The following is a 9,799-nucleotide window of genomic DNA, read 5'->3' on the forward strand; positions in this document are numbered from 1 at the left end:
ACGACGCGCAGTTTGAGTGCCAAAAGAACCCGCGAGAGCATGGAGGTCGACATGGACGTGGACCCTGACCAGGAAATGGACGTAAGCCAGGGCCAGGCCACCAACAAAGCAGAGGACAGCAAGGACGAGGAACGCGACGGTGATGGAGATGACAGTGAGGACGCTTCCAGTGCTGAAAACGACAGTGATGAAGTGGCGCCCGCCGATGATGATGCGTTGGACGAGACCAGCGGCGGCTCTCGCCATTACGGCGCTTGCAAACGTGCCAAGCAGGCGACGAGCGTTTGTTCAGACGAGTTGCTAGGCCGCGCAGAGGACAAGTCAGATAGCGCGGTAGAGTCTGACCCTGCGCGTCGACCTCCCGGCAACCACGTCAAGATGGAGGTCCATGTTGACCCGCCTCAAACGTGGCATGCAAATTGGGACGCGTGGTTGGAATACCTTGAGGTGTACCAGGCCAAAACTCATCAGATGCTTCGGATCAGGGAGGTGCTCACCAACAAGACCAAGAGCGAGCGCGTGCTGAAGACCAAACGCGGTAGCAGTGGGGTTGGTGTTGTACCTAAGGAGCTCGATCCCTACTTCCGTGTGTACATATGTACACACGGATGGAAGCCCCGCAAGTCGCGAACGGCTGGGAAGGCTGGCAAACGTGCTCGCCGCCAGGTCCGCACGACTGAATGTCCGCTGCGGTTCGTCGTGCAGTGGTGTGAGCAGGGCACCGGCTGGAATCTCCGTGTTCAAAACGACGTATGGGTTCACAACCACCCAGTGGGCCACGCAACATTCAGAACCTACCCGGAGCAGCGTGGGGTTGGTAACCCCAACCTGCAAGATCATGTGAATGGGATGCTGTCGGCCTGCGCGCGGCGTCGGAAGATCTACGCTTTCTTGGTGTCGAATGACCAGAGCATCATCAAGCGCGATGTTGACAGCTTGGTGCAGAAGCATGCCGCTGGTGATTCGTCAATGGACGAAGACGATGCAGTTGCCAGTGGGATTGGTGCTTTTGCGGCAGCGGATCCCGAGAACCTCGTAAGTGTGGACGAAACTCCTACAGGTAAGACAGGGGTGATCTCGCTGACGTCCAAGCACATGCGGCGCATGTACTATCGATTTAGCGAGTTCCTGATGATCGACTGTACGCACAAGACAAACAGGTAGTGTTCATGATTATCTATATCTGATCCATGATTAATCCATGACTGAGATTTACTGAGCGTGTGCTGATCAGTACCAACTACCAGCTCTGTACGTTCATGGTGGTGAATGACCACGGCGAGGGCGTCCCAGTACAGCACTCACTACTCGAGACCAACTCGGACTGGCACATGGACCGCGCGTGTGATCACTTCAAACGCGCGCACCAAGGGTGCTTCAACATGCTGCGTGTGATCATGGTGGATAAGGATCTAAACGAGATTCGCATTTTGCGCAGCCACTTTCCTGAGGCCCAGATACTGATATGTGTGTTTCATGTGATCAAGTACCTGAAGGAGAAGCGGGCGAAACCGGAGTAACCCAAATTGTTGACACAAGACTCCTCTCAGATCGATGCGGCCATCCATAGTATGATTTACGCGCCCGTCAACGACGAGTACGAGCAACACAAGTCAGCACTGCAAGGTTTATGCTCCAGGATGGATATGGACAGGGTTTCCTAAAAATATATTGTAATAAGCAATAATTGCCATATTATGCCATACCATTATGTATTTCGAGCCGCACGACTCCCCCGTCAATAACTTATTTCGGTAGATTTAGTCCAGAGTAACATATTTTGTCATTTTGAAATCAAAAATTTACTTATCATAACCCTATTGTATTACTTAGTAACCAATAAGAAAGCGGCCGCTGGAGCTACTCGACAACCAACCGTTCATGCTGCTGCTCTGAGCTGAGGCCAGGCTCATTTGTAAATTCCGTGCTGGCATGGATAATCTTCTCTCCCCAACGCGATCACCAGTTTCTCGCTACACCAGAAAGCAGATCTGCGATGTATTTTTCAAGCCAATCCGTGACGAGAATGACGACTGTATGGGTTTCTATCGATGTCGCTGCGGCGTACAGCGGAAACAGGACGCCAAACGTGGCTACACGAACCTAATCAACCACATTTATAGTCAACATCCTGATTATGAAACTACTCTAGACAGTTTTCAAGGCGGCAACAATGGCACACTCTTGTCGTTCGTAGACAAAAAGAGCGTCAATATATTTGGATGGCTAGAGTGGATTGTTGATGCTAACTTGCCGCTCTCATTCTGCGAGAACAGCCTAACGCGACGCTACACGACCCTCAAGCCCATATGTGATGATACCTTGGTCCACTACATGGCAGCTGTTTGCCAGGAAGTGCTGCGCACGTTCAGCGAATTTCTCCCTGAAAGATTTGGTATCGTATTTGACGGGTGGTCTTTCAAAAGTGAACATTACGTGGGGGTCTTTGCCGCTTTTGGTCATGATGGTAAGCGGGAGACTGTACTATTGGCGATGGCGCCTCTACTAGACAAGGAAGACTGCAACAACCATCCCCATCACGATGCTGATGCACATGTTGCGTTCCTCAAGACGATTTTAAAGCCGTTGAAGCGGCGCATCGAATGTGTCCGCTTCCTGGTCGGCGACAACTGTTCCGTCAATGGAAGCATCGCGTCAAAGCTGGGGATTCCGTTGGTCGGCTGTGCCAGCCATCGACTAAATCTCGCTATGACCCAGTATCTGGACGAGTATGAAGACATTCTGGAGAAAATCAACGATCTTATGAAGTTCCTGCGTGGTCTCAATCAGTCGGCAAAGTTAAGGTAAGCCGTATCTGAGTTTTATTCTATATCCGAGTTTTATTTAATTTGTTTTCATGCGGACTACATAGACACAAAACACCACTCCGGCCAGTTATTCGGCAAAAGACTCGATGGTCCTCCACGTTTTCCATGGTGGAACGCTACTTCAAGCTCAAGCCCTTCCTGGACTCCGCGGATGACGACTCAGCAGCGTACATGCCATCCCCACTGGAAGAGAGGCAGCTGCGTTCAACGCTTGACGATCTGAAGGATTTTGAGTCGGTAAGCAAGAAGCTCCAGGAGGAAGGTAACTTAACGCTGGCAGATGTTCGTGCTTTGTTTGACAGCCTCATGGAAAAAGCACCATCCCTAGGGAGCTATCTGGCTCCACAGGCTCCCATAGTCAAGTTCCCGATATTCGAGATGGCGTGCGTACAAGTTCTGAACGGAGAGACTCGGCTTTTGACGCGAAACTCTGTCGCGCCTCAATTTGCTGCTCCAGCCTTAATCCAACCTCAGCATGCCGCAGCCAACAAGGAAAATAAAAAGCTCAGCTTTGCTGAGCAAGCACTTAAGAAGCGGAAGGTGGATGCGCAACAGCAACCGAGGTAGGAGCTTTTTAAATGTCGTTGTCATGTCAATTTGACCAATTCCTTTTGTATATGAACAGATACGAGTTGGTGCAATACATTCCACCGACGTCTAATATTGCCGAACGTTTTTTTAGCCAAGCTGGAATCGTGTTGTCTCCTCAGCGGCAAGCCATGGCGCCGGCCCAACTGGAAAACATCCTATTTCTCAAGACAAATCGCCGATATTGGAACGTGGCAATGGTGCAGATGGTTGGTAAGCAGAATTGAATTTGAGGTATGCATAATGTATTTCATCTTTGTCAAGGGTGCAATAATGTATTTCATGTCGGCTCTACCATGCTCACCATTATATATTTCATCAGTTGTTTACCATATAATTGCAATACTATTCTAGGAAACCCTGGATATGGAGGCTTTCTACAATTACTTCGAGCGTAATTGGGACTCGTGCAAGGACATGTGGGTTCTGTGGCACCGCAACAAGCTTCCGCACTTCCGCGTACACACCAACAACCATCTGGAGAGTTGGTTTGGCTAGTTTAAGACCGAGGTCAAGACCTCTACCAGGATGTCAGCGTGCATCGAGGCACTAGTGGAATTCGATATGCTGGAGGAGAGCGAGTATCGCCACCAGCACGATAAGGTCGGTCGTTTTGTCAACTCTAACTACGACAAAGCGATGGCAATGGTGCTGCGTTTCACCACCCACCATGCAGCCAAAGTAGTGGAGCCTCAGTATGCCGCTGGTCCTCATAAGGCTGACACGTACAGGTTCGAGCCGGAGCCAGTCGAGCCAGGTGTCGTAACGGTGAGTGGTAAGAAGCACGTACACCGGATCCAGCTGATCGACTGGACATGCAACTGTGAGTTTGCATTATCTATGCGGCTTCCATGCCGCCATGTCATTGCGTATCGCAAGCATACGGGTGTGAAGGATAACGTCATTCCCTGGAATCGCATAGACGAGAGGTAAGTAATGAGACGGTAATGCGCATCTTTAACTGAGCTAGCTAGCGTGCCCATGTTTTATCCATGATTGATCCATGATTGTTGCAGATGGACGAGCACTTCAGCCGATCTCCCCCAACCTCGGCAGGTTGCATATCGCTCTCTCGGCGATGCCTGCAGCGTACCACGACACGGTGCGTTATGCCGCAGAGTACGCGTGCAAACGTTACCCAGACGATTGGCTCCCGGGTCTGCCGAAACGTTCGGAAAACCGGTGCATGTCAGTTTACACGGCCGTCCCGCCATTTTGGATGACCGATGCTGCTATTCGTGCCTTGTGTTCTCGACTGGAAATGGACTTTCCGACGTGCCGCTTTGCCGGAGACCAGAAGGCCACCGAAACCAAGCGGCGCACACGAGCGCAGCCCAGCCAAGCGGTCAGCCCTGAGGTCGCGACTAGACTCCGTGAGCTGTGTAGTATGGACGAGGTGGACACGATTCTGATCTCGGTTAATTACGAGAACGAGCATTGGTGCGGCATCGTGGTGAAGCGGAGTGCCAAGCGGATCCTGTTTTACGACCCGCTCAACACTAAGGCGTACATACGCGCGTGCGAAGAGATTGTGTCGAGCATCTGCATTCAAGTCGAGGCTCTCAGAAACTTTGATAAGTATCACATGCAGAGCCCAATCCAATTTGATCTACACAGCTGCGGCGCATTTGTGTGCTGGTCTTTTATGCGGAACGCCACGCCAGGACTCCCGACTGATATGAGCACCCATGGCCTCGTTGCGCGCCGGTTTGAGTTGATGTACTATATTCTCACCGGGCGATTGCTTCCGCTGCAACCACAAGTAGCTGCACCTGTCCTAGACCAATATGACGACGACAAATCTCTGCCGGTAACACAGACCGCTACGGTTTAGAGCAGAGATGTGGGATGTTTGACGTGGCGGACATTTTCAGGTACGAGGTAGCGCAAGTGGAGCGTGCTGCGTGCACCATAAAGCGGTCAGCTAGTGCGTGTGTGCGAAGCACCTGCTCCTTGGGGTAATTAATTGCTAATACACGTCATCGCTTTAACTTGACTCATTATCTCTTTCTGCATCGACGTGAGTTAGCGTGTTGCTCATCAGTACCTTGTCGAAATCTTTTCAAGCAGTCATGGACTATCCACGTCAAATTATAGACGATCATGGACTTTTGTACATGTGCTGCGTTTCGGGCTCTATAAAAATATGGCGCCGAAGATACAAAGATACTTTCAAATCTTGCGTAAATAAAGTATCCGATTTGATGAGTTTTCTGAATCCTGGCCAAAACATGAGATGAATCCTGTATCATCATTTAGGGTTCCATGATTTTGAACATGGGCAGTATCACCGTCCAATTTTTAAGCGGCCTGTTTACGAAAATAGCACGATGAAAATATTTGATTGAAAAAACTCGCTGCACGGTGCAGCGGGTGCAGCCTGCACCGGTACATGTACTTCAAAGTGCATTGTGTTGTGTTGATCGCAGGTGCATGCAAACAGAACCACACTGTTGACTGCAAAACTGTGATTTATAATACTGTAAGTGATGCGTGAGCGCTACTGCCAACCGTTGAAGCTGTTCGGGTCGAATGTGACCGACTTAAGCATCCTGTTGACTTTCTCTATAATACGCGATCGCTCCGGCACTTCGTCGATTCTTTTCTGATGCCACAAAAGTTCACACTTGAAGAAGGTGTAAATTCGTCCGTCTAGGAACGCATAAGAATTGCTTCTCCGATTTGCCAAAGAGGTGTTATACACGGGGCTAGAGGAAACAGACTTGCATTAAGTATGTTGTTGGTCATCTGGAACTCATTCTAAGGCGGGTTTCTGTCTTAAGAGAGCTCTATGTGCACGTTTCGATTTGCACCGCCTTGTCATTGTAGCGGGCACTGCGGGGTTGGTAACCAACTTGGTTGTTGCTGTTTGAACGCTGAGAAAAGCGAGAGGCTTTGCGCCTTGAATGGCTCATTTTCCAATCGATTTCCAAGCACCCACAGCTACGGGTAGCAACGTCCAGCAGAAGGTTATGCGTTCGAGTTTCGTTCTGGTTGTGCTAGTACTCGCCTTAGCAGCATGTGTACAGGGCCTTACCACCAGCGAGAAAGCTGCTTCGAGCGTCAACCGGGAGAGTACGATTTCTTACAGGCGCCTGAAAGGAGCCATCACAGCTACAGAGGGCGCTGTCGCAGAGGACGAGGAGAGGGGAGCCATGACCAAAATTTCCGTGATGCTGAAGGGGGCGTTTTCACCGATCACGAAACTTTTCGGAACGAGTACGACCTCTAAGGTTCGGGGCTTGCAGAAGGACGCGCAGCTCGTCAATAGTATCAAAGGTGACGCGAGGCTCCAGCATCTTGGGACTGCCATCGCGAAAAACCCAGGTGCTCTCACAGAAAAGAAGGTCGGGAGAATTGGCGAGTTTATTGGGAGACTTAAGAAGATTGAGTTCACCGGAGATGTTTATGGCATGAGAATTGCGTATGGTCTTCTATTCCTCGCAATTTTCGGCATCTTGGGCACTGGTTACCTAATTACTCGCAACGTCCAGAATAGTTACATACATTCGGAGACTAACTAGAAGCAGCAGCACTAAAAGAAGTATCAATAATGTACGCAGTCGATTTTAATTTAGACCACGGCTTTACTACTGTAGTACTGCCAGTGGGAATGCACTACGGCGAGGTGTGAGGAATCCCCACTGAGGATGTTGCTTGTAGCCATGTACTTCTACGTACATGAAGATGGAAAGAACACTTAGTATTGGAGTGGGCCGGAGAAGTATTTGTGCCAAATATATTTTTTTTGAGTGGAAAGTTGCTCTAGACAACCTAAATCGAAGGCCAGGCATTGTTACAAGCCAGTCATTTTTGTGTAAATTAAACGCAGTACATTTCTGGGGAGTCGCCATGGTATCTGCAACTCCTTACTCGTCTTGTTGGTAAGGAGTTGCAGATACAATGGCGACTCCAGACAATCCCCTCGTCATAGCGTGGGGAGACTGCATTTTATTCTTACTAGTGCCGTGCGTTAGCTCTGTCTATTATCGAAAGTATTGCCCTTGAAATTATCTTCCGAGTCTCACTTTTAAGTTAATCTAAAAGCTCACTAAGAAAGGAACTTACAGGACTTGTAGGACTTTGTGCTGTTACATGTATTAATACTAGTAGTAGTAAGATCAAATACCGGTATTGTGCGTTCCTATAGCTTTAGCTGCAGAGAACAGACATCAAGCCTATCCAGTCCATTGCGGCTACATCCAACAGCTGCCATCGAAATTTGACCGAGTCGGACTCGAAGCCAAGATATCCGATCCTTCCGCAGTAAATGTAGGGGCCCTACGCAACAGCCACACGCACAATTCGGTTAATCCTTCAAAGAAGCATGGCAAGACAATGCCTCGGCACGTACTTTAGCATGTTGAAGAAAGAGCAGCACTGGGGTAGTAGCACTTGACTGGTCGCCTACGTAGTACGAGTCATTCAGTCGCAACTCTTCATCCCCCTTCTGCGTATGACGTAGCTGCTGCATCACCGACGAAATCTCTTGCCGCTGGGCTTGGGCACTCCAGTCGAAGTAAACACCAGCACTCTCACGCTTCAGCATGTGGCTGTAAAGCAAGCCGTCGCTTTCTCTCACGAACAAGGTTATTGCACTCTTCCACAAATGTATCTTGCTCATGATAGAGAACCGCGTCGTATACCCGGGCAGACACAATGCTTGCGCAACGGTATTCCTCCCCGCTGGCAACAACTGGATCCCTAGACAACGTGAATGAAAAGCATCCAGCTCTATCTCCAGCGATGAACTTGGCGAATACTGTAGCATTCCATCATCAAATGATTTTTTCAATTGACATGGATACACAAACGGGAGGGCGATTGTGGGCGGATACTGCCTCAGTGCTCGCTGAAACTCGTGCTCTCGTAGGCTCTCGCATTGGTCGTGAGCTCGCTTTTGCTTCTGTTGCGGCCTCTCAACCAGGAATGATTGCTCCTCCTCGTTTTCCTGTTGTTGAAGCAGGCGGTTAACCTCGAGTTGCCGCTTCTTTTGCCGCTTCTCCGCTTGAATTGATTCGTTTCGAAGACGTCCCGACCTCCTCACGGGTTCCGTCCTCTGTGTTTGCTTTGGAGCTGGAGCGGACTTTGAGCGGCGAGGAATTGTTGGCAGGTTCAAGGACTGCAACATTCGCAGATTCTCTTCGATACGACGGGCTCATTCTGTTTCAAAATTTGAAAGTGAAATAGTGTCTTTTGGAGACTAATTTGGAAAAATGAAAAAAATAAAAGATATAACAAGCTATATATTGTAAACTGAAGAAAAGAAAATTCGTCATATCATGTGGCTGACGTCGAGTTTGCAGCATCTACGTCCCAAATACTTCTCTGGCCCACATGCTGCAAACAACCACACACCCCTACTCTTGTGGCACATTTTTTTTTGAGTGGAGTAAATTTTAAGATCAAGTATTGATCGATAAAAATGTATCTAATACTTGACGTTTGATACTCCTGTAGAGCGAAATGCTGTGTTTCATTAGCAGCACAAATTGTGCTGCACGCCGATAGGACGGAAGAACTGCGAGCCTTCAAGGCCCGGGTCCCCCAATAAGGCAGTGTAGGGCAATAATGAATCCGTTTTCCCCACAATTTCTTGTCGTGGTCATCAATGTGTAGAAAAATCTAAATCACATTGAGCCTGTCAAACCAGTGCAAAGATAGTGTCGTTGGCAATAGATAGAAATGTCTATACTAGGTGGTCAGCATTAACTTTTTGCAGATATCATATCTTTTATGGATAGCGACCATTTACAGATGGGTGGAATTTACAGGATAAATAATCGATATTTCAGGATGGAAATAATCTGATGTATTCTAAAGACACGTTCTGTAGACACAGATTGTGGCACAAGCTTTTCACTGCTCATCAGTGTCAGCACCACTTTTCGCCTTCTATCTAAGTAGTGTTGCCACGGATACCCAGACAAGCTGTCCCTTGCGCCGTTTATTGGTTGGATTCTGTCGACGTAGGTAACTCGATAGACTGCTTATACAGTTGAAATATATCAGCTGCAGTACTAAAGGAAAACTTTGTTGTTGCCAGACGACTCTCCGATGCTTTTAGCTCGGTTTTCCTTATGAAGAATTGAAGCTCACAGAGTAGCTTCCGTTGGTTTGGGTCACTCACATCAGCCGGACGCAACTGTCGGAAGGGAGGTAAATTATGTGACAAATCTACACAGTACCAGTACTTCCAAGCCTGCTCTGCACTCCCAGCTGGCAGATTCAAGCCTTGTGGAAAGAGGTACATGCCGCCACCCCATTGATAGATAGGGTAAACAGGCTCACTACATCCCTCACTTTCTTCTCCGGAATGCAACACTACATCGCTAGCTGTATCTACCGTATCGATGGCGACACCGTCGCTAGTGCGTAAATGA

At 48.8% G+C, this 9,799-nt stretch overlaps 2 protein-coding genes across 2 annotated transcripts; one reads left to right on the plus strand and one right to left on the minus strand.

Annotated features, from left to right (window-relative positions):
* Window positions 1-6,388: 6,388 nt before the first annotated feature.
* Window positions 6,389-6,940, plus strand: PITG_15235 (secreted RxLR effector peptide protein, putative; the record flags this gene model as incomplete). The annotated part of the gene is made up of 1 exon (XM_002898637.1): window positions 6,389-6,940. The coding sequence occupies one exon, from the start codon at window positions 6,389-6,391 to the stop codon at window positions 6,938-6,940; it is 552 nt and encodes a 183-aa protein (XP_002898683.1).
* Window positions 6,941-7,982: 1,042 nt separating this feature from the next.
* On the minus strand, window positions 7,983-8,578 carry PITG_15236 (uncharacterized protein; the record flags this gene model as incomplete). The annotated part of the gene is made up of 1 exon (XM_002898638.1): window positions 7,983-8,578. The coding sequence occupies one exon, from the start codon at window positions 8,576-8,578 to the stop codon at window positions 8,387-8,389; it is 192 nt and encodes a 63-aa protein (XP_002898684.1).
* Window positions 8,579-9,799: the final 1,221 nt, after the last annotated feature.

This window comes from Phytophthora infestans, genomic scaffold (genome assembly GCF_000142945.1).
Source record: "Phytophthora infestans T30-4 supercont1.35 genomic scaffold, whole genome shotgun sequence".
Taxonomy (NCBI): Eukaryota; Oomycota; class Peronosporomycetes; order Peronosporales; family Peronosporaceae; genus Phytophthora; species Phytophthora infestans.